The sequence below is a fragment of the Microcaecilia unicolor genome, chromosome 4 (genome assembly GCF_901765095.1).
Source record: "Microcaecilia unicolor chromosome 4, aMicUni1.1, whole genome shotgun sequence".
Lineage (NCBI taxonomy): Eukaryota > Metazoa > Chordata > Amphibia > Gymnophiona > Siphonopidae > Microcaecilia > Microcaecilia unicolor.
The window spans coordinates 376,065,356-376,090,129 of record NC_044034.1 but is presented as its reverse complement, the minus strand read 5'-3'; the positions used below and the strand labels follow the sequence as shown (position 1 = coordinate 376,090,129).

Genomic DNA, 24,774 nt, shown 5'->3' with positions numbered 1-24,774 from the left:
CCCTTTTGTATTTGCTCGTGCTGGTGACGCTAGTCATAAAAATAAAAAAATAGTGCTTAATCGTGCCATTCAATGTCAGCTGTTCAATGCTTGCACGTTCCCGACATGCTGCATGTTTCGCCAAAAAGGAATCCTCAGGAGAACGAGCTTTGCAGAACTCTAAAATCAAAACATAAATATGTAATCCACTACTATATAACCACGGTATTACAAATATCAAAAATAATAATAAATCAATATATATGCCTACTTTACATGGAGACTACAGGAGGCAAACAGTATTGTGTCCCCACCCAGTAGGAAAAAACACCAGCGCATGCGTACGCAATATATATCATCAATGACATCACACCCTATCAGTGTCAGCTATGCGTGATAGTCCACCAATCAATGGCTTTGTTGAGGCCCCTGGGATATATAGTTTGCCAATCATAGATAAACTGCGCTTCTTTCCTCAACAGCTGAGAAACCAAATTACCACCACTAGTTTGTTGAAGATGAAATAGTACCACAAATAATAAGTCATCCTCAAAGTGTCCCATCTCATCCCAGTGCCTCACTAACGGGGCTTCATTCTTATGGATGCAAAGATTACTCAGGTGCTCTCCAATGCGCGTTTTGATCTTACGTTTCGTTTGGCCTATGTACCACATAGTACAAGGGCATTTGATGCCATAAACAACACCAACCGTGTTAAGTTTTCCCACGTAACTGCATCGTCCGATTGGTAATAGGATGCGAGACTGCTTTAGTTTCCCAAGCATATTTACAGTGTGTGCAGCAGCCACATTTACTATGTCCACTTTCCTCCATGGATACAGGCACCACTCCTCGATACTTGAGTATCTCACCAAGATTGCGAGATAGTGTATATGCAGATCTAGGTACTGTGGGTATACCACGTAAACACATCATTGGCCAATGACTCCTTATAATCTTCTTAATAGTGGTGGTCATTGTGGAATGAGGTAGCACACAAGTAACTATATTCTCATCAGTAGGTCTCTGCTTCTTAGGAGCCAATAGCCATTGTCTGTGGTTACTAGCCGCTCTCTTATATGCCCTGTTGATGGTCTTCCAAGGGTACCCACGTCGTATAAATCTTCTCCTCATATCATTGGCATGGCGGACAAAATCCTCATTAGTATCACATAACTTTCTCACCCGTTGGAATTGACCATACTGGATTGATTCTTTCTGTGCAATGGGGTGAAAACTGGGGTGTATAATACAGCATACACATCCAGTATAGTAAACAGCCTACTGCAACCCCCACAACAAAACCAGCCTCCTCAGTCTAAACTGAACTGCAATGATTTTGCTGCATACTTTGCCAACAAAATTAAAAGTCTCCACGAGGCAGTCCCACCCAGTGCCCAACCAGTCAACCAGGGGTGCACAAACTCACTCCCTCCTAACAGAGACAGATGGAACACTTTTAACCTAATGACAGAGGAGAGCCTTGACAAACTCCTAAGAGACCTTCGACCAACTACCTGCTCCCTCGATCCCTGCCCATCAAAGATAGTGCAGCAGGTAAGTATGGGCCTTATAGAAGGCGCCACAAAAATTGTGAACATCTCTCTTTCTAATGGGCAACTACCAACAGCATTAAAATGGGCAGTGGTTTGCCCTCTGCTGAAGAAAAACAACCTTGACCAGGACAACCTTGAAAGTTACAGACCAGTATCCAACATCCCGTTTTTAGGGAAACTTATAGAACAAGCAGTCTGTGTTCAACTTAATGAATGGCTAGAAAAGAGTAACTGGCTAGATCCATATCAATCTGGATGCAGACCCGGTTATGGAACAGAAACGGTCCTCGTATCCCTGCTAGATGATTTTCACAGAAACCGAGACAAGGGATTCGCCTCAATGCTTGTACTGCTAGATTTCTCAACAGCTTTTGACACTGTGGATCATGATATCTTGCTAGCATGACTGGCAGAAACAGGTATCAATGGTACAGTACTTGCCTGGTTCAGTTCCTATCTATCAGACAGGCAACAATCCATAATGTTTGCAGCAACTCATCACCACCATGGACACTGACCTGCGGGGTACTGTCACCTATTCTGTTCAATATCTACCTCAAGCCACTAGCTGAGTTGATTCGGTCAATGGACACTGAGTTCTACATCTATGCAGATGATGTGCAGCTACTCATACCCATTGAACCTGACTTACCTACAGCCTTGAAGAAACTGATTACTTGTCTAACATCAATTCAAGAATGGGCTAAACACAACAAACTTTGCCTGAACCCAAGTAAAACCGAGCTTCTCTGAGTCCCTAACACAATTGGCTACATACCTGACATCAAAATCCCTTTTGGGAAGTACGAACTCCCCCTCAAATCACAAGTCAGGAACCTTGGAATACAGTTAGATTCAACACTTACTCTGATTCCCCAAATCCAAGCAACCTTCAAGAGCTGCTTCTACTATTTGTGACAGCTATGCTGCCTCTCTCCTTACATCGAGAAGGTAAATCTTATCCCAGTTGTGCATGCCATGATCACATCAAGACTGGATTACTGCAATACACTATACAATGGTCTGACTTCAAAGGGCCTGCACCAGCTCCAGTTGATTCAGAATGCCGCAGCAAGACTCATAGAAGGTTGCAAGCGAAGTGACCACATCACACCATTTTTGCAAAAACTTCATTGGCTACAAGTACAATACAGGGCTAAATTTAAAACTCTATGTCTGATCTTCAAGGCCCTGAAAGGAAACGACCCCGAGTATCTGAAGAATAGAATGATCCTCCACACACCGCCAAGGACACTAAGGTCCTCCCAAGGACTTTCAATAACTACACCCTCTCCAAAAGACATTACACGATGTGATACCCGCAAGGAAGCCTTCTCCGGAGTAGCCCCCACATTCTGGAATGCATTGCCTGAAAGGCTCCGCTTAACACAAGACTATCTCTACTTCAGGAAGCAGGTGAAAGCTTGGCTCTTCAACCAAGCCTTTAATGGAAGAAGTAACTAACTTGTTAGTCTCACTCACACACACAAGGATTGACTCGGGCTGTACATACTGCAGCGGGACATGTTTTTCCACTCCTAGCCTAACTGAGATAATATTTAACCATCTCTCTGACCTCATCTGCAGCTTTCTTTAAATGAGTCACTTGCTTTCAAATTCTTCCTACTTTCTTACTCATCTATATGTTACAACTTTGCCTTACCCTTCACTACCAATTATAATGTTCTATTACATATTGTGTTGTCATTGCAAGTAGTATAGCATGCCATATTTTGTATTGTTACTTGAATATTTTTACTGCTGTAATTGCCTATTTCTCATGTTTGAGTGAAAGAGTAGCCTAGTGGTTAGTGCAGTGGACGTTGATCCTGGGGAATTGAGTTTGATTCCCACTGCAGCTTCTTGTGACTCTGGACAAGTCACTTAACCCTCCATTGCCCCTGGTACAAAATAAGTACCTGAATATATGTAAACCGTTTTGAATTTGCAAAAACCTCAGAAAGGCGGTATATCAAGTCCCATTTCCCTTTGATCTATTCTTACTGTACACCGCCTTGAGTGAATTTCTTCAAAAAGGTGGTAAATAAAGCCTAATAAATAATTAGGTTTTATGGTTATCAGCATGTATACATGTGTCATTGCAGTGGATGATGCTGAGAAAATCGAAGAGGACAGTTCTGAAATAACTGTGGATGCAGATACTGGTTATAATCCTTGCAGAGTAGATGGCAGTTGTCCTGAGGTCATAAAAGTCTACATCTTCAAAGCGGAATCAGGAGATGATGATTTAGGTAAGAAAGTATTCTTACGTGAGAGTATTCCAAACAGAATTTTAAAATACTGTGAAAAATACCCAAGTTCTGTAGTTGAGGATTCAATATTTGCTATACATTTCCACATCCATATAGACAAATGTAGCTATCTTCATTTTTTTTCTTTGTTATAAAATGTATTTTGTTACCTGACTATGTGAAAATTGATTTTTGTAGATAACTGTTGGCAGCTATAGATGGTCTTACTAAGACAATGAATGGTGTTTTCCTTATAAATCTGGTAGACCAGTCTTGACCAATGGATTGTTTCCCCATACTGGCAAATGGTATTCTGGTGATATCACCACTATAAGGAGTGGTGCAGCCTAGAGCATTTCAATATTTTTCTGTCTGCAGCTGATGGTGCAGGTTATACTGGGACTGTATACATGAAATGGGAAATAAAGATGAAATGTGATGATGATGGATGCTTAGCCTTTTGATATAGGGGTGCTCACGGCTTTAATCAAGTGGTCCAGGTGTGTTGGTTACCTTTATAAGCATGGTGAACAATAAATCAGCTGGAGATGAAGGCCATTCACCTTGCTGTCCTTCATTTTCTTTCCCCATTAGAGGGGAAGGTGGTTCTTGTGATGTCCAGACAATTGCAACCTTAGATTAATCATCTTATTCAGAAATCGTTTTTACTCATGAGAAAGCTATGTTTTATCCGTAAATATTTTGAAATTGAGTTTAAATTGATAGTTAAAATGCTGTTAACAACACAGTTGGATGTTTGTAATGTCTGCTATCTAGGTTGCTTTCATCAACAATAAGAAAACTACAAACAATTCAAAACAACGTTGTTTGCGTGATTTTTTTCATTGGGAAATTATGACAGGATATCCCAGTATTCTATAGAAAGAAGTTCACTGGTTGCCCATGGAGGCGAGAATCGTATTCAAACTTGCATGTTTTCTTTTTTAAAAAGCCAATACTATTAAAGAGTCCTTTATCGAGAGAGAATAACTATTCAAATATATTATTTATACACCAATCTTCATTTACCAAGAGGGAAAAGACCTCAGTGGCTCTCATATCTCTTATAAGAAGAATATGGAAGAACCTTACAAAGTTACCACCATCATTGGTCATAAAAACTCTCTTTTTATCTTTTTTATATTTAGTGATATAATTCTTACTATGAATACCCATTTTTACAGTGTCAATTCAACATCACCATAATTCAAACAACCAATAGATACTACAGTTCTATTAACAGCAGCCTAGCTAAAATACTTCAACATTGCTAGACGTCTGTTGAACTTACCTTTGGCAGAAGTTTATTAGAACTGTGCTCATGGGCTCTACGGAGCCAGGCAAACACAGAAGAAAGCGGACCTCTGCGATGGAGAAACCAAGAAAAGAACACAGCGGTGACAAGATGGATGATGCCAAACAAACTTCTACTGGACTCAGAAAAAAGTTCACAGCAAGAGTTTATTTTTAAAAAACTGGACTCAACACGAGTCGTGTTTCGGCCATTCAGGCCTGCCTCAGGAGTCCCTGTATAGCAAAGTGCTATTGGTTCTCATAAGGAGAGTCTTGTGCAAACACTGGATTTCTCTAACACCTTAGGAAAATGGAGAAAGAAAACGTCTGAGCTTCTTGATGAGAGTGTGAGCGTCATTGTTCTCAAAGCATCCATTTTGCTAAAATTAGCTTCATTTGGAGCCGACACCACAGTGGTTTATCACTGCGGTTCAAGAGCTAACAACTTGCTGCGAGGATGTAACGAAATACACACAGCCTAGAAAAAATACATAAATTTAAATTAAATTTACTTAAACTCTCCACATTAAATGATTAAAGGAAGAAAGAATATGAGAACCCGGAAAGAGTTTATTTCTACTTGTTGGTTGTAAAAAAACTGCCGGGAGAACATTATGAGCAATGTTTTAAAAAGGGCATTCATTCTAAGCTGCCTCATAAAAGACGCCAACCCTCTAACCCAGAAGTGCAATTACAAAAATGCATGCCATTCAATTAGGGTATTTAAACCCATGGGCTCAATTTTGTAGGATCCATTTTTGCTCAAGTTAGTACAGTATTTTCCCCTGTCTCCTCCACCTCTTATGTCAGTCTCAACGTGATCAATAACAAAACATTTCAGATCAGTAATTCTATGATGCAATATAATGCATTACATCTTGTCAAGATTGGGAGGCGGGGCTGGTGGTAGGGAGGCGGGGATAGTGCTGGGAAGACTTATACGGCCTGTGCCAGAGCCGGTAGTGGGAAGCAGGACTGGTGGTTGGGAGGCGGGGATAGTGCTGGGCAGACTTGTACTGTCTGTGCCAGAGCCGGTGGTTGGGAGGCGGGGCTGGTGGTTGGGAGGCGAGGATAGAGCTGGGCAGACTTATACGGTCTGTGCCCTGAAGAGCACAGGTACAAATCAAAGTAGGGTATACACAAAAAGTAGCACATATGAGTTATCTTGTTGGGCAGACTGGATGGACCGCGCAGGTCTTTTTCTGCCGTCATCTACTATGTTACTATGTATTACTGATCTGAAATGTTGTTTATATACTTTGCTTTTTATTTTGTACAAGTGATAGGTCAGGAATCACAGTAATCTGATGCAGCTATTAGCCATGAAAGGACATCAGAGAGCAAATAGAGGCACAGGAGCAGCTTAGATCCCCACCTCTCTCGGGGGAATTGCTGGAGTGATGGAGGACTGGAAATGCAGGCCCTGAAATCACAAGACCCCATCTGAACGTACTGTGGTGCAAGTTTTGGTGCCAATATCTGTATGCAGAAGTCATAAAAACAGAAAAATGAAGGCAGATAAAGACCATATGACCTATCTAGTCTACCCATCCATGCCATCTACTATCCCTGCCACCCTCTAAATCCTATGCAGTTGTCCCAGCTTGCTTGAATTCTGATACAGTCTTCATCTCCATCACTTCCACTGGGAGGCATTCCATGAATTCACCACCTTGAGTTTGTCCCCTTTCATGTTCATCCTATACCCCCTCGTTCCTGAGCTACCTTTCAATTGAAGGAAACTCACCTCCCATGAATTTATGCCACAGAGGTATTTAAATGTCTTTAACATATTGCTCCTCTCCTGCCTTTCTTCCAGAATATATATATTGAGATCTTTAAGTCTGTCCCCATAAGTTTCATGTTGAAGACCATTGATCATTTTAGTAACCGTCCTCTGGATCAACTGCATCCTGTTTATATATTTGTGAAGGTGTGATTTCTAGAATCATACACAATACTCAAAATAAGGTCTCACACAGAGACGTTATCACTGACACCTCTCCCTTTGCAGCAAAGCATCCTTCTAGCTTTTGCTGTCATCTTTTCTACCTGTTTGGCTACCTTAAGATCATCACATATGATCACACCCAAGTCCTGCTTCTCTTTTGTGCATAGAAGTACTTCACCTCCTAAACTGTACTGCTCTATCATATTTTTGCAGTCCAAATGCATGATCTGGCATTTTTTTTTTTTTAGCATTAAATCTTAGCTGCCAAATTCTGGATCATTATTCAAGGTTTCCTAAATCCCTTCTTATGTCTGGGGTGTCTACCATATTGTAGTCTTTGGTATCATGTGCAAAGAGGCAAAACTTACCAGACAGCCGTTTGGCAATATCGCTTATGTAACTCTCCCTTACAGGGCACTCCTGAATCCGGGGCCTGGCCTAACTGGAGTCTCCTGTGGGCAGTATCCATCAGTCCATTACTAACTTGGCGCTCGGTACCTCCACCTGGGGAAGAAAAGTTTTCTCCGAGGACAAGCGGCTGTTTTTCTCACATGTGGGTCGGCGGCCCAGGAAACAGCAAATTTTTCTACAGCAAAATTTTAAAAGTTTTGCCAGAGCCTTCTAGCACGCGAACCACGCGCATGCGCGGATGACGTTCCTCCCATCGCTTGAACGTTCCCGCTTTGTTTTTTCTTGTCTGCGGTGAGGTGAAGAGGTTTTCCCCTGTTCGCTTCGCTGGCCCAGGAAGAGAGTCTTGACGATTCTTTTTATATTTTCTTCTTTTCTTATATCGTTATTCGTTCTTTAAAAAAAACAAAACAGTATTTTTTTCTTAGTTTTTTGGCACTTTCTAAGTTTTCTTTCTTTTTCAACGCGGCCGGCCTTTTCCCCTTTTGTGCTCTTTACATTTTTGGCATGATCGCGTCGTTTAATTTCGTCGAAGCCGTTTTTCCTTCCATGTCATCGAAGACACCCAGCAGCTTCAAATGTTGTACTCGGTGCAACCGGACCATCTCGGGTACCGATACCCAATCTTGGTGTATCCAGTGCCTTGGGCCCGACCATAGCCCAGCCGCTTGCAGTCTGTGTCTTCGCATGAAGAAATGGACCCAAGCGTCTCGAGAAGCCCAACGAGAGAAGCTTTTTTGGGCTCGGTCCGGTCCTTCGACATCGGCATCAGTACCGAGGTTGGCGGCGTCAACATCGACATCGAGGGATGCATCGACATCGGGAGTGAAGGTAATGGCTGTGGAATGACCAACTCGTGCTGGGAGCAGTGAGGCATTGAGTGGGTCTCCACCTGTCTTGAGGCCTCCTGTTATGCAGGCTCCCCGGGACCGACCTTCGTCGGACCTGGCCCCGAGACGTGAGGATTTCACGTATTCCTCATCGGTACTGAGGAGTCTCGATGACGGGCGAAAAGCAAAGGCGAAGAAGCACCATCATCGTTCTCCTTCGACACACGGTGCCGGGAGCTCTGGGGCGTTGAGGGGTTCAGCACCTGAGAAGCATCGGCGCCGAGAGGATTGCTCTCCCTCTATTCAGGAGGTGCCCATGCATCGGTCTAGCAGCCTGGTACCTGCTCCCAAGCCTCGACAGATTGTGCCACCGGCTCCTTTACCGACCCTGCAGCCTTGTCCGATGGCGGCTCTCGATGAGCGCATCAAGGCCCTGCTTCCAGAGCTTCTGGAAGGGTTGCTGTACCAGTCTGCTTCGGTGTCTGGGGTGCTTGCGCCTTCCATACTGTCTGCTGCAGCAGCATCTGGCCCTTCGCTTGTGGTGAGGTCCCCGACCTCGGTGCCATCTGCCGCATCGGTGTCGGCTGCCACCCAGGTCAACTCCCCTTCGATGTTGGTGGAGGAAGCTTCACCGGAGTCCAGGTGGGCGTCAACTTCTCTGCACCGCCATCGAGGACATCATTCCTCGGCGTTGAGGCAGGCTCAGTTTCGGAGCTGCTCTGAGAGATTTCTTGTCCGATACTGAAGATGAGCGTTCGTGGGAGGAAGAGGTGGATCCCAGGTACTTTTCTTCTGACGAGTCATATGGGATTCCTTCTGAACCTTCCCCTCCCCTAGAAAGGAGACTTTCTCCACCGGAGAGTCTATCCTTCACCTCCGTTGTCTGGGAAATGGCTGCGGCTATTCCCTTCCCTATGGAGGTTGAGGATGAGCCCATGGCTGAGATGCTCGAGGTCCTGGATTATCCTTCTCCGCCTAGAGAGGCTGCAACGGCTCCTTTGCATAACGTACTAAAGGATGTCCTTATGCGAAACTGGTCGTTCCCTCTGTCTAATCCCGTGATCCCGAAAAAGACTAAACCCCAATATCGGATCCACGGGGAGCCTAGATTGATGAGGTCTCAGCTACCTCACAATTCCATGGTGGTGGACTCCGCTCTCAGAAGAGCCAAGAGTACTAGGGACTATGCCTCGGCGCCCCCAGGCAGAGAATCTAGAACCCCGTGGACTCTTTTGGGAGGAAGGCGTATCAGGCCGCTATGCTCGCTGCCAAAATCCAAACATACCAGCTCTTCACGAGCATCCACTTGCGGAACTCGGTGAGGCAACTGTCTAGCTTGGTTGATGCACTCCCTTTGGAGCAGACTGAGCCTTTTCGCTAGGTGCTCAGGCAGCAGAAGGCGTGTTGAAAATTCCTGGCCAGGGGTACGTTCAACACTTTTGATGTAGCATCCAGGATCGCTGCCCAAGGTATAGTGATGCGTAGTCTCTCATGGCTGCGTGTCTCTGACCTGGATCATTCGATCCAGCAGCGGGGGATAACCTTTTTGGTGAGAAAGTAGAGGATCTAGTTGACCAGCTCAAGAAGCACAATGATGCTATGGATTCTCTCTCCCGCTGAGAGTCTTTTGCTATTACCTCCTCATCTAGAATGTTTTTTTGGAAGGAAGAGGAGTGCTCCCTATTCCTATGCTAGGCGTAGGTACACTCCTGCTTCTCGGCAGCCTGTCCAGGCTCAGTTCCAGCACGCTCGTTCTCGTCAACAGCGTGCGCCTAAGGCCTCTGCAGCTCCCCAGCAAAAACAAGGGACAGGCTTTTGACTGGCTCCAGTTCAGCATAGCCTCAGTAAAAGTGTCGGGGAGAGGTTGATATTTTTTCACCAAAGGTGGCCTCCCATAACCTCCGACCGGTGGGTTCTTCAAATAGTCCGGTCAGGATACACCCTCAATCTGGAATTCAAACCTCTAAATTGTCCACTGGGAGCTCATTCTTACAGTTCTCAGCACAAACAAGTACTTGCAGAGGAACTCTCCGCCCTTCTGAAGGCCCAAGCGGTCGAACCGGTTCTACCAGGGGAAGTGAACACTTTGCTTTGTGCTTTGGGAACTTAAGATTGGGGTTTAAAGAAGGAATTGTAGGTTAGTGTTAGGCAAAAATAAAAATATAAAAAGCAAATCTTAACAACTAATCTTCATAGTCTTTTCCACTTAGTTTTAAAAGCTTTGTACCACAGCATTAACAGATAGAATCTAACAGCCACTGCAGGATCAAATTTAGCATTCCCACCCTCCCCTAGGACAACTCTTCATTTATAGTCAGTTATTTTAATTAGGGTAACAAGCAAGGAGTGCTGTTATAGAGCTTTAAATACATTTCATTACCATCTAAGAAGGAAACACTAAATAAATCACACAATATACTATATAAACTAAACGACACTTTTATATTAGGCTAATATCCTTAATACTGTAGCAAGTTTTAAATTATTGAAAAACTCTGGATAGCACCCCTCTCGCTGCTGGACTGCTAACTCCATCTTAGTGTTTTTGAGTTTTTTGCATTGAGTGTCACATGTATGATTATCTCCCAGTTGGTGAGATGTCATATGGGTGTGCCCAATGCAAAGAGCTCCTAGCTCTTAGAGAACGTGTCTGTTCTCTTGAGGCTAGAGTAGAGGACATGGTGGAGCTGAGGGAGACAGAGAGGTATATAGAGGAGACCTACAGGGATGTTGTAGAGAAGTCCCACCTCCAGTCTGGTAGCCCTTGTGCTACCCTGGAGGAGGGAGGTCTCCTAGAAGGAGAGCATCACCCTGGTGAAGTAGGAAGTACTCCTGTAGCCAGGACCTGCCCACCAGGGGATGTACTATCCTCTCACACCGAGGATATGTCTTCAAGTGCTGCCCGGGAGGGAAAGGTTAGGATAGCTGTTGTAGTTGGTGATTCGATCATTAGGCATATAGATAGCTGGGTGGCTGGTGGATGTGAGGATCGCCTGGTGACTTGCCTGCCTGGTGCGAAGGTGGCGGACCTCACGCGTCACCTAGATAGGATTCTAGATAGTGCTGGGGAGGAGTCTGCTGTCTTGGTACATGTGGGTACCAATGACACAGGAAAATGTGGGAGAGAGGTTCTGGAATCCAAATTTAGGCTCTTAGGTAGAAAGCTCAAATCCAGATCCTCTAGGGTAGCATTTTCTGAAATGCTACCTGTTCCACGCGCAGGGCCCAAGAGACAGGCAGAGCTCCGGAGTCTCAATGCGTGGATGAGACGATGGTGCAGGGAGGAGGGTTTTAGATTTGTTAGGAACTGGGCAACATTCTGGGGAAGGGGGAGCCTATTCCGAAAGGATGAGCAGCTTTTAAAAAGGAGATAGAGCAGCTTTTAAACTAGAAATGGGGGGAAGGCCGACAGTCGCTCAAAAGCGTATGGTTCGGGATATGGTATCTTGCAAAGGTACCTCACAAACAGGGAAGATAGGGTTTCTGGATAGTGAGGTTGCACAACAGACCGTGGTAGGCCAGGTGCCCTTAAATACAACTAAAGATCAGACAAAAGATGGCAAATCAGTAGTGTCCAGTACTAAGCATCATGCAAATAGGAACAACAAACATACTTTGAAATGTCTATATGTAAATGCTAGGAGTCTAAGAAATAAGATGGGAGAGTTGGAATATATTGCACTAAATGAAAAATTGGATGTAATAGGCATTACTGAGACCTGGTGGAAGGAGGATAACCAGTGGGACACTGTCATACCGGGGTACAAAGTATATCGTAGTGATAGGGTGGACCGGACTGGTGGAGGGGTAGCATTGTATATTAACGAGAGCCTTGACTCAGATAGATTACAAATTCAGCAGGACACAAATCACACCCTTGAATCATTGTGGGTTGAAATTCCATGTATAAAAGGGAAAAGGACGGTGATAGGAGTGTACTACTGTCCGCCTCGCCAGGACGAGCAGGTAGACACAGAAATGATAAAAGAAATCAGAGACGCAAACAAAATAGGCAATATGATAATAATGAGTGACTTCAATTATCCAAATATAGACTGGGTAAATGTAACATCGGGACACGCTACAGAGGTACAATTCCTTGATGAAATCAAGGACAGCTTTATGGTGCAGGAACTGACGAGAGAAGGAAAAATTCTAGACTTGGTCCTTAGTGGAGCGCATGATCTGGTGAGGGACGTTATGGTACTGGGGCCGCTTGATAACAGTGATCATAATATGATCGGGGTTGATATCAACCTTGAAGTAACTATACACAGGAAGTCAAATACGTTAGCGTTTAACTTTAAAAAAGGAGACTATGATAAAATGAGAAGAACTGTGGGGAAAAAAACTTAGGGGGGACAACTGAGAGGGTAAAAACTGTACAACAGGCATGGACGCTGTTCAAAAATACCACCCTGGAGGCCCAGGCCAAACATATTCCACACATTAGAAAAGAAAGATGGAACTCCAAAAGACAGCCGGCCTGGTTGAAAAGTGATGTGAAGGAAGCTATTAGGGCTAAAAGAAATGCCTTCAGAAAATGGAAGAAGGAACAGTCTGAAAATAACAAGAAGCAGCATAAGGAGTGTCAAAGCAAATGCAAGGCGCAGATCAAGAAGGCCAAGAGGGATTACAAAAAAAAGATCGCATTAGAGGCAAAAAAGCATAGTAAAAGGGGGTTAGACGGTTTCCTAAAGGACAAGTCCATAAACCGCTACTAAATGGACTTGGGAAAAATCCACAATTCCGGGAATAACATGTATAGAATGTTTGTACGTTTGGGAAATTTGTCAGGTGCCCTTGGCCTGGATTGGCCGCTGTCGTGGATGCTGGGCTCGATGGACCCTTGGTCTTTTCCCAGTGTGGCATTACTTATGTACTTATGTAGGTACTTCCTTGTGCAAAAGAAAACAGGGGGGATGCGTCCCATCCTAGACCTAAGGACCCTGAACAAATTCCTTGTCCGAGAAAAGTTCAGGATGGTTTCCATAGGCACCCTTCTTCCCATGATTCAGGAAAACGATTGGCTGTGCTCTCTGGACTTAAAGGATGCTTACACACACATCTCGATACTTCCAGCTCACAGAAAGTATCTTCGATTTCGACTGGGAGCACAGCACTTTCAGTACCTTGTACTTCCTTTTGGCTTGGCGTCTGCACCCAGAGTGTTTACCAAATGCCCAGCTGTAGTCGCAGCATCGCTACGCAGACTGGGAGTACATGTGCTTCCTTATCTCGACGATTGGCTGGTGAAGAGCACCTCGAAGGAGGGTGCTCTGGAGTTCATGCGAATGACTATTCGGGTGCTAGAGCTACTGGGGTTCGTCATAAATTATCCCAAGTCCCATCTCAACCCAGTCCAAGCATTGGAATTCATTGGAGCCCTGTTGAACACTCAGACAGCTTAAGTTCCGCCCAACACTAACCACTACTTTCAGGAATCTCCAGGCTGTCAACCCTCCCACCTTATCCTCTAGTGTCTCTAATCTCCTCCCGTCCATCATGTCCTCCAAGTCTGTCGACAAGGCTCTGTCTACTTACATTGCCACTTTCGCCTCTGCTCTGGACACCCTTGCAACATCCATCTCCGGTCCCACAAGGCGTACTAATCCCCAGCTCTTGCTGACCCCTTGCATCCGATACCTTCGCTCCTGCACCCAATCTGCTGAACGCCTCTGGAGGAAATCTCGCACCCATAGCGACTTCATTCATTACAAATTCATGCTATCCTCCTTCCAGTCCTCCCTATTCCTTGCCAAACAGGACTATTACACCCAATTGACTAATTCTCTCGGCTCCAACCCTTGTCGTCTCTTCGCCAACCTTAACTCCCTCCTCAAAGTGCCCTCCGCTCCCTCCCACCCTCCCCACTAACTCTCTCCTCAATCACTGACTGACTACTTCCGCGACAAGGTGCAGAAGATCAACCTCAAATTCACTACCAAGCCACCTCTTCCTCTTCACCCCTTAACCCACTCCCTCAACCAACCAACCAACCCAGGCCTCCTTCTCCTCTTTTCCTGATATCACCGAGGAGGAAACCGCCCACCTTTTTTCCGCCTCAAAATGTACCACCTGTTCCTCTGATCCCATCCCCACTAACTTACTAAAAACCATCTCTCCTACTGTCACCCCCCCCCCCTGTCTGTCATATCCTCAACCTCTCTCTCTCCACTGCAACTGACCCTGACTCCTTAAAGCATGCTGCAGTCACACCACTCCTCAAAAAACCATCACTAGACCCTACCTGCCCTTCCAACTACCGCCACATCCTCAATCAGCTTCAATCCGGTTTTCGCCCTCTACACTCGACAGAAACGGCACTCACTAAAGTCTGTAATGACCTGTTCCTTGCCAAATCCAAAGGTCACTACTCCATCCTCATTCTCCTCGACCTATCTGCCGCTTTTGACACTGTCAGTCATAATTTACGTCTTGCTACACTATCCTCATTTGGGTTCCAGGGCTCTGTCCTCTCCTGGTTCTCCTCTTATCTCTCCCACCATACCTTCAGAGTACATTCTCATGGATCTTCCTCCACCCCCATCCCGCTCTCTGTTGGAGTTCCTCAGGGATCTGTCCTTGGACCCCTTCTTTTTTCAATCTACACCTCTTCCCTGGGCTCGCTGATCTCATCTCATGGTTTCCAATATCATCTTTATGTTGATGACACCCAGATTTATCTCTCCACACCAGACATCACTGCGGAAACCCAGGCCAAAGTATCGGCCTGCTTATCCGACATTGCTGCCTGGATGTCCAACCGCCACCTGAAACTGAACATGGCCAAGACCAAGCTCATTGTCTTTCCACCCAAACCCACTTCTCCTCTCCCTCCACTCTCTATTTCAGTCGATAACACCCTCATCCTCCCTGTCTCATCTGCCCGCAACCTCGGAGTCATCTTCAACTCCTCCCTCTCCTTCTCTGCCCATATCCAGCAGACAGCCAAGACCTGTCGCTTCTTTCTCTATAACATCTGCAAAATTCGCCCTTTCCTCTCCGAGCACACCATCCAAACTCTCATTCACTCTCTTATCACCTCTCGCCTTGACTACTGCAACCTACTTCTCACTGGCCTCCCACTTAACCATCTATCCCCCCTTCAATCCGTTCAGAACTCTGCTGCGCATTTTATCTTCCGCCTAGACCGATATGCTCATATCACCCCTCTCCTCAAGTCACTTCACTGGCTTCCGATCAGGTACCACATACAGTTCAAGCTTCTCCTACTAACCTACAAATGCACTCAATCTGCAGCCCCTCACTACCTCTCTACCCTCATCTCCCCTTACGCTCCTACCCGTGACCTCCGCTCACAGGACAAATCCCTCCTCTCAGTACCCTTCTCCAGCACCGCCAACTCCAGACTCCGCCCTTTTTACCTCGCCTCACCCTATGCTTGGAATAAACTCCCTGAGCCCAATATTGCAATATATTATAGTTGCAATATATTATAGTTTTCATTGGCGGGTGATCGATGCTATACAGAAGGGATGGGAGGGTGGTGATTCTGAGTGCTTGCTAAATTATAAGGAACAACGGTGGGTGGAGATGAAAACGGTAACGGAATTCAAACATGCGTGGGATAAACATAAAGAAATCCTGTGCAGAAGGAAGGGATCCTCAGGAGCTTAACCTAGAATGGGTGGCAGAGCTGGTGGTTGGGTGCGTGGCTAGTGCTGGGCAGACTTATACGGTCTGTGCCGGGGCTGGTGGTTGGGTGGCGGGGATAGTGCAGGGCAGACTTATACAGTCTGTGCCAGAGCTGGTGGTGGGAGGCGGGACTGGTAGTTGGGAGGCGAGGATAGTGCTGGGCAGACTTATACAGTCTGTGCCAGAGCTGGGGGGGGCGGGGTTGGTGGTTGGAAGGCGGGGATAGGGCTGGCCAGACTTATACGGTCTGTGCCCTGAAGAGGACAGTACAAATATACCAAGCCCCCTCCCTACCCATCTTCAAATCCTTGCTCAAAGCCCACCTCTTCATTGTCGCTTTCGGCACCTAACCATTGTACCTCTATCCAGGAAATCTATACTGCCTCAATCTTGATTGACTGCACTTTTTGTCCTTTAGATTGTAAGCTCCTTTGAGCAGGGACTGTCCTTCTTTGTTAATTGTACAGCGCTGTGCAACCCTGGTAGCACTTTAGAAATGTTAAATAGTAGTAGTAGCTTATCTTCCCGAGACAAGGGCGGACAACCTTCTGTCCCTGGTGTCCATGGTTCGAGCGTCTCACTAGGTCACAGCTTGGCAGATATTGAGACTTCTGGGGCATAGGGCTTCCACAGTTCATGTCACACCCATGGCACATCTACATATGAAATCAGCTCAATGGACCCTAGCTTCACAGTCGTTTCAAGCTTTGGGGGATCTAGAGGATGTCATCCAACTGTCCACCAGCTTTCGCAGTTCTCTGCAGTGGTGGACGATTCGATCCAGTTTAACCATGGGACGACCATTCCCTCAGCCACGAAAAGTGCTGACAGCGGATGCATCTCTCCTGGGGTGGGAACTCATGTAGATGGGCTCCACACTCAGGGAGCCTGGTCCTTTCAGGAAAGAGGTCTGCAGATCAACCTCCTGGAATTAAGAGTGATCTGGAACGCTCTAAAGGCTTTCAGAGATCAGCTGTCCAACCAAGTAATCTTAATTCAGACAGACAATCAGGTTGCCATGTAATACACAGACAAGCAGGGGTGCACCGGATCTCGCCATCTGTGTCAGGAAGCCGTCCAGATGTGGCCTTCGGCTCGCCGTCACGACTTGTTTCTCCAAGCCACTTATCTGGCAGGCGTAAACAACAGTCTGGCTGACAGGTTGAGCAGGATAATGCAACCTCATGAGTGGTCACTGAACATGGGCGTAGTCCGCAAGACCTTCCGAGCGTGGGGCACCCCCTCGGTGGATCTTTTTGCCACTCAGATCAATCACAAGGTCCCTCAGTTCTGTTCCAGACTTCAGGCCCACGACAGACTAGCGTCAGATGCCTTTCTCCTACATTGGGGGACAGGCCTTCTGTATGCGTATCCTCCCATACCTCTAGTAGGGAAGACTTTGCTGAAACTCAAGCAAGACTCCGGAACCTTGATCCTGATTGCACCCTTCTGGCCGTGTCAGATCTGGTTCCCTCTTCTTCTGGAGTTGTCCTCTGAAGAACCGTGGAGATTGGACTGTTTTCCAACAGAACGAGGGGTTGCTTCTACATCCCAACCTCCAGTCTCTGGCTCTCACGGTCTGGATGTTGAGAGCTTAGTATTCGCCTTCTTGGGTTTTTCGGAGGGTGTCTCTTGAGTCTTGCTTGCTTCCAGGAAAGATTCCACGAAGAAGTGTTACTTTTTCAAATGGAGGAGGTTTGCCGTCTGGTGTGACAGCAAGGCCCTAGATCCTCTTTCTTGTCCTACACAGACCCTGCTTAAATACCTTCTACATTTGTCAGAGTCTGGTCTGAAGACCAAGTCCGTAAGAGTTCACCTTAGTACGATTAGTGCTTTACATCGCTGTGTAGAGGATAAGCCTATCTCTGGACAACCTGTAGTTGTTCGCTTCATGAGAGGTTTGCTTTTGTCAGAGCCCCCAGTCAAACCTCCACCAGTGTCATGGGATCTCAACGTCGTTCTCAGCCAGCTGATGAAAGCTCCTTTTGAACCACTGAATTCCTGCCATCTGAAGTACTTGACCTGGAAGGTCGTTTTCTTGGTGGCTGTTACTTCAGCTCGCAGAGTCAGTGAGCTTCAGGCCTTGGTAGTGCAAGCACCTTATATCAAGTTTCATCACAACAGAATAGTCCTCCGCATGCACCCTAAGTTCCTGCAAAAGGTGGTGTCGGAGTTCCATCTGAACCAGTCAGTTGTCTTGCCAACATTCTTTTCCCGTCCTCATACCTGCCCTGGCGAAAGCAGTTTGCACACCTTGGACTGCAAGAGAGCATTGGTCTTTTACGTGGAGCGGACAAAGCCCTTTAGATAGTCCGCCCAGTTGTTTGTTTCTTTTGATCCCAACAGGAGGGGAGTCGTCATCGGAAAACGTACAATCTCCAGTTGGCTAGCAGATTGCTTTCTTTCACTTAAGCCCAAGCTGGGCTGACTGTTGAGGGCCATGTCACGGCTCACAATGTTAGAGCCATGGCTGCATCAGTTGCTCACTTAAAGTCAGCCTCCATTGAGGAGATTTGCAAAACTGCAACGTGGTCATCAGTCCACACATTCACATCTCACTACTGCCTCCAGCAGGATACCTGACGCGACAGTCGGTTTGGGCAGTCGGTGCTTCAGAATCTGTTCGGGGTTTAGAATCCAACTCCACCCCCCTAGACCCATTTTTTTGTTCTGTTCCATGCTGTACTCTCAGTTAGTTGTTTATGGTTTCAGGTCAATCTATGTTATGTCCTCGCCGTTGCGATGCCCAATTGACCAATGTTCATTGTTTTGAGTGAGCCTGGTTGCTAGGGATACCCCACATGTGAGAAGAAGCAGCCTGCTTGTCCTCGGAGAAAGCGAAGATACATTCCTGTAGCAGATATTCTCCGAGGACAGTAGGCTGATCTCACAAATCTGCCCACCTCCTCTTTGGAGTTGTTGTTTGTTTATTATTTGCTTTTTGATTAAACTAAGCGGGAACACTCACGTGACAGGCAGGAAGTTGTCCGCGCATGCGCAGTGCGCACGGTTCGCGTGCTGGAAGGCTCTGGCAAAACTTTTAAAATTTTACTGTAGAAAAATTTGCTGTTTCTTGGGCTGCCGTGGACGCTGACCCACATGTGAGAAGAATCAGCCTGCTGTCCTCAGAGAATACCTGCTACAAGTATGTGTCTTTGCTTTATTGGGTGTGATTACCCTCTTCTTCACCCCCCCCCCCCCAGAAAAACCCAACAGATTGCCGTGAACAGGACCAGCTAATAAATTAAACAGGTTTTGTTCAACTATGTACATAGAGTTTTATATACACCACCTTTTATAACTAAGAAATGAGGATTTATCATCACATCAATTCAGTTACCATAAACAAATACGAACAATTTTCAACAGTCTTGGTACTTAATCCAGTACTTGGCCACTTAAACCAATAGCATTAGTCTGTAGCTCAGATCTATAGAACCAGTAACTTATAGCGGCCGATATTTAAAACCATTCTGTTGTTTGTAACAGCATGAGTGGTAGTTATAAAGCTGCAAACCTGTGTTCTGCTCTTTTTATTCAGGAGGCACAGTTGATATTGTGGAGAGTGAAGCTGAGACTGATCCTGCAGTAGAATTAGTTGGTCAAGGCAACAGTGAACATATGGCAAGAGAAAAGATGGTTTATATGACTGTAAATGATTGTCAGCACGATGATGAAGGTCTAAGTAAGTACGGTGCTCTGCAAATGAAAGAAACATTTTACCAAGTGGGTTGTATTTCTTGCTCCTGTGTAGTCAGCTCTTGCAGTACCTAGTAAAATAATCAAGCCGCAATTAGAGGTAGCAGGTGGTCACATGGAATGCTTTCTTTTTCTTTAACCCTTTAGTGTCCAATGTTCCCATCAATCTATTCCCATATCTGGGTTTAGGCAGCCATGGACAATACCTGGTACTATCAGTATTCAGCATCAGTACCAGATACTATCTAGACAAGTCAGAACTGCAATTTTGCTATCCTGACTTATCTGGATAGCTATCTGGTTACCGACACTTTATATCAGTGGTTCCTGAATAACTTCTGGTTCTGCCTTTGCTCCGTCCCTGTATCATCCTGACACTGTCCACCTAATTCTATGAACTTGCGTCTCAAATTTCCAACTAGCATGCAAATTTTATGTGCAAGTTATAGAATTAAGACAGTTACACGTGCAACTTAATTCCATAATTGGCTGTTAATTGGTGTTAACAGCTAATTATTGGAATAGGCCTTAATTTGGCACCGATTAGCATTTAGGTGTGTAACTGCCCTTAGTGGCTATTCTGTAAGGTGCTTGCTCAAATTCCAGAGCAAGGGGGGTGTGGACCTGGGAGTGGCATGGGCATATGAGGCAGGTAAAATACTATAATTTACATGCCTTCAGTTACATGTGAACATTTACGCCAGCCGTTGAACTGATGTAAGTGCTCACACCTAAAATTAGATATGTAAATATGGAGTTATGCTGTGTGCACAGCTACCATTATAGAATTTTCACTTAGCACACATTATCCCAGTGCTTACAATCAGCAACCTCTTTAGAATTTACCACCATCTGGATAATGCCGTAGAAGTCAGTAAAGATATGGATAATGCCACTGATCCCGGTGAGCAGCAGATATCTGGGTATGAGCCACTTCTACCTGGATATGTGCTGCAGAATATCAACCTCATTGTTTCACAACGATCGTCAGTGGGTGATTCTGTTATATGTGGTGGTGCAGCTTGTGAATTTGCATTTTAGGTATAATTACTTGACTTTTCTAAATCCAAGGTTAAGGTGAATTACATTTCAGGTACAGCAGGTAATTTCCTTTTCTAGAGGGATTAAAATGTAAGGTTCATATTAGGGGAAATGGAGGGTGAAGTGTCTTGACTATGGTATCTAGTCTAAAACGCTTAAGAGATTGCACTAATAGACAAAAATGATCCTGATTGAAATATTTGTGCACACAGCGAAGATTTTGCATAATAAAAAAGGCCCTCTGAGTCAGGGTATTAATCTGTATTTGTAGTGTTAATCTGGAATCAAGGAATGCTCCTAAAATTCTAATAATAGAGGAAAAGGTGTATAATAGTAACATAGTAAATGACGGCAGAAAAAGACCTGCATGGTCCATCCAGTCTGCCCAACAAGACAAACTCATATGTGCTACTTTTTGTGTATACCCTACTTTGATTTGTACCTGTCCTCTTCAGGGCGCAGACCGTATAAGTCTGTCCAGCACTATCCCCGCCTCCCAACCACCAGCCCTGCCTCCCACCACTGGCTCTGGCACAGACCGTATAAGTCTGCCCAGCACTATCCTCGCCTCCCAACACCGGCTGGCTCTGCCACCCAATCTCAGCTAAGCTCCTTAGGATCCATTCCTTCTGAATAGGATTCCTTTATGTTTATCCCACGCGTGTTTGAATTCTGTTACTGTTTTCATTTCCACCACCTCCCGCGGGAGGGCATTCCAAGCATCCACTACTCTCTCCATGAAAAAATACTTCCTGACATTTTTCTTGAGTCTGCCCCCCTTCAATCTCATTTCATGTCCTCTCGTTCTACTGCCTTCGCACCTCCGGAAAAGGTTCGTTTGCGGATTAATACTTTTCAAATATTTGAACGTCTGTATCATATCACCCCTGTTTCTCCTTTCTTCCAGAGTATACATGTTCAGGTCATCAAGTCTCTCCTCATACGTCTTGTAACGCAAATCCCTTACCATTCTCGTAGCTTTTCTTTGCACCGCTTCAATTCTTTTTACATCCTTCGCAAGGTACGGCCTCCAAAACTGAACACAATACTCTAGGTGGGGCCTCACCAACGACTTATACAGGGGCATCAACACCTCCTTTCTTCTGCTGGTCACACCTCTCTCTATACAGCCTAACAACCTTCTAGCTACGGCCACCACCTTGTCACACTGTTTCGTCACCTTCAGATCCTCAGATACTATCACCCCAAGATCCCTCTCCCCGTCCGTACCTAACAGATTCTCCCCGCCTAACACATACATCTCCCGAGGGTTTCTATTCCCTAAGTGCATCACTTTGCATTTCTTCGCATTGAATTTTAATTGCCAAACCTTAGACCATTCTTCTAGCTTCCTCAGATCCTTTTTCATGTTTTCCACTCCCTCCCGGGTGTCCACTCTGTTGCAGATCTTAGTATCATCCGCAAATAGGCAAACTTTACCTTCTAACTCTTCGGCAATGTCACTCACAAATATATTGAACAGAATCGGTCCCAGCACTGATCCCTGAGGCACACAACTACTCACCTTTCCCTCCTCCGAGCGAATTCCATTTACCACCACCCTCTGGCTTCTGTCCGTCAACCAGTTCCTAATTTAGTTCACCACTTCGGGTCCTATCTTCAGCCCTTCCAGTTTATATAAGAGCCTCCTGTGGGGAACTGTGTCAAAAGCTTTGCTGAAATCTAAGTAGATTACGTCCATAGCTCGTCCTTGATTCAATTCTCCTGTCACCCAATCAAAGAACTCAATGAGATTCGTTTGGCACGATTTCCCTTTGGTAAAACCATGTTGTCTCGGATCTTGCAACTTATTGGCTTCCAGGATATTCACTATCCTTTCCTTCAGCATCGCTTCCATTATTTTTCCAATAATCGAAGTGAGGCTTACCAGCCTGTAGTTTCCAGCTTCTTCCCTATCACCACTCTTGTGAAGAGGGACCACCTCCACCGTTCTCCAATCCTTCGGAACCTCTCCCATCTGCAAGGATATGTTAAACAAATCTTTAAGAGGACTACCAGAACCTCTCTGAGCTCCCTCAATATCCTGGGGTGGATCCCATTCGGTCCCATGGCTTTATCCACCTTTAGCTTTTCAAGCTGTTCATACACACTCTCTTCCGTGAACGGTGCTCTATCCACTTCAATCTCATTTATACTTTTTGCAGTCCATTGCGGTCCTTCTCCAGGATTTTCTTCTGTGAAAACAGAACAAAAGTATTTATTTAGCAAATTTGCTTTTTCTTCATCATTATCCACATAGCGGTTCGCAGTATGTTCAGGAGGTTCAGACAGTGCCTTGATGATGGCTTACATCAACAAACAAACTGCAGCAGTGGCACTGGAGGCTGACTGGCTCTGCAATTGGCCCAAGATTAATCTCTTAGCAATATAACGGGGGGGGGGGGGGGGGGGGGGGGGGCGGCGGGAATGTTCAGGTGAACTTCCTCTTGCAGAATACCTCTGCCAGTCATGGGATAGGAGGTAATGTCCTGTTGTGGATTAAAAAATGGTTAAAAGATAGAAAACAAAGAGTAAGATTAAATGGTCAGTATTCTTAATAGATAAGGGTAGTTAGTGAGGTCTCCCCAGGAGTCTGTGCTGGGACCGCTGCTTTTTAACATATTTATAAATGATCAAGAGATGGGAGTAACTAGTGAACTAATTAAATTTGCTAATGACACAAAGTTATTCAAAGATGTTAAATCGCAAGAGGATTGTGAAAAATTACAAGAGGACCTTACGAGATTGGGAGACTGGGCATCCAAATGGTAGATGACATTTAATGTGAGCAAATGCAAAGTGATGCATGTGGGAAAGAGGAACCCAAAATATAGCTACTTAATACAAGGTCCCATATTAGGAGTCACCTCTGCTCAGTGTAAGGCGGTGGCTAAGAAAGCAAATAGAATGTTAGGTATTGTTAGGAAAGGAATAGAAAACAGAAATGAGGACATTATAATGCCTTTGTATTGCTCCATGGTTTGACTGCACTTTGAATATTCAATTCTGGTCACTGCATCTCAAAAAATATATAGTGGAATTAGAAAAGGTACAGAGAAGGGTGATGAAAATAATAAAGGAGATGGGACGACTTCCTTATGAGGAAAGGCTAAAGCGGCTCTTCAGCTTGGAGAAAAGACATCTGAGGGAAGATATGATATAGTTCTATAAAATAATGAGTGGAGTGACGGCAGAATGACGGATAATGAGTGGAGTGACGGCAGAATGACGGCAGAAAAAGACCTGCACGGACTGGATGGACCGTGCAGGTCTTTTTCTGCCGTCATCTACTATGTTACTATGAGTGGAACGGGTAGATCTGAATCGCTTGTTTACTCTTTCCAACAATGCTAGGGCTAGGGGGCATGCAATGAAGCTACAAAGTAGTAAATTTAAAATGAATCGGAGAAAGGTTTTCTTCACTCAACTTGTAATTAAACTTTGGAATTCATTGCCAGAGAATGTGGTAAAGGCGGTTAACTTAGCAGAGTTTTAAAAAAGTTTGGACGGCTTCCTAAAGGAAAAGTCCATAGACCATTATTAAATTGGACTTGGGGAAAATCCACTATTGCTGGGATAAGAAGTATAAAATGTATTGTGCTTTTTTGGGATCTTGCCAGGTACTTGTGACCTGAATTGGCCACTGTTGGAAACAGGATGCTGGGCTTGTTGGACCTTTGGGTTGTCCCTGTATGGCAACACTTAAGTACTTTTGTACGTACTTATGTAGAGGGTTCCTGAAGATAGGTTTGGAATCCCTAGTAGGTTATATTAAGACCTGAATTAAAAGAATGAGATAAGAAATAAAATCAAAATAGCAAAATAACTAATTTTAGCCATAAGTTTAATACCATTTGTCTGTCTTCATTTTATCTCAGATGTTGCTGAAATTGCTGATGAAGTTTATATGGAAGTAATCGTTGGAGAGGAGGATGCAACTGTAACCCATCAACAGCAAATAGAAGGCAATGAACTAAATAAAACATGTATACCTATAGCTTGGGCTGCAGCATATGGTAGGTCATTTAAAGATATCCCTGAACTAGGATAGCAATATTTTTATATTCTCCTTATTATTAAAAATTTGAAATTGGTATACTCTCTTA

General features: G+C 45.0%; 1 protein-coding gene across 2 annotated transcripts in view; it reads left to right on the top strand.

Moving 5' to 3' along the window:
* Positions 1-24,774, top strand: part of ZFX (zinc finger protein X-linked) — a 136,732-nt gene that overhangs the window by 42,451 nt on the left and 69,507 nt on the right. For both annotated transcript variants that reach the window (XM_030202380.1, XM_030202381.1), the window contains exons 3-5: positions 3,641-3,787; positions 19,470-19,613; positions 24,547-24,684. In XM_030202380.1, the coding sequence (XP_030058240.1) occupies positions 3,641-3,787; positions 19,470-19,613; positions 24,547-24,684 (429 nt within the window). The remainder of the gene's footprint in view (positions 1-3,640; positions 3,788-19,469; positions 19,614-24,546; positions 24,685-24,774) is intronic.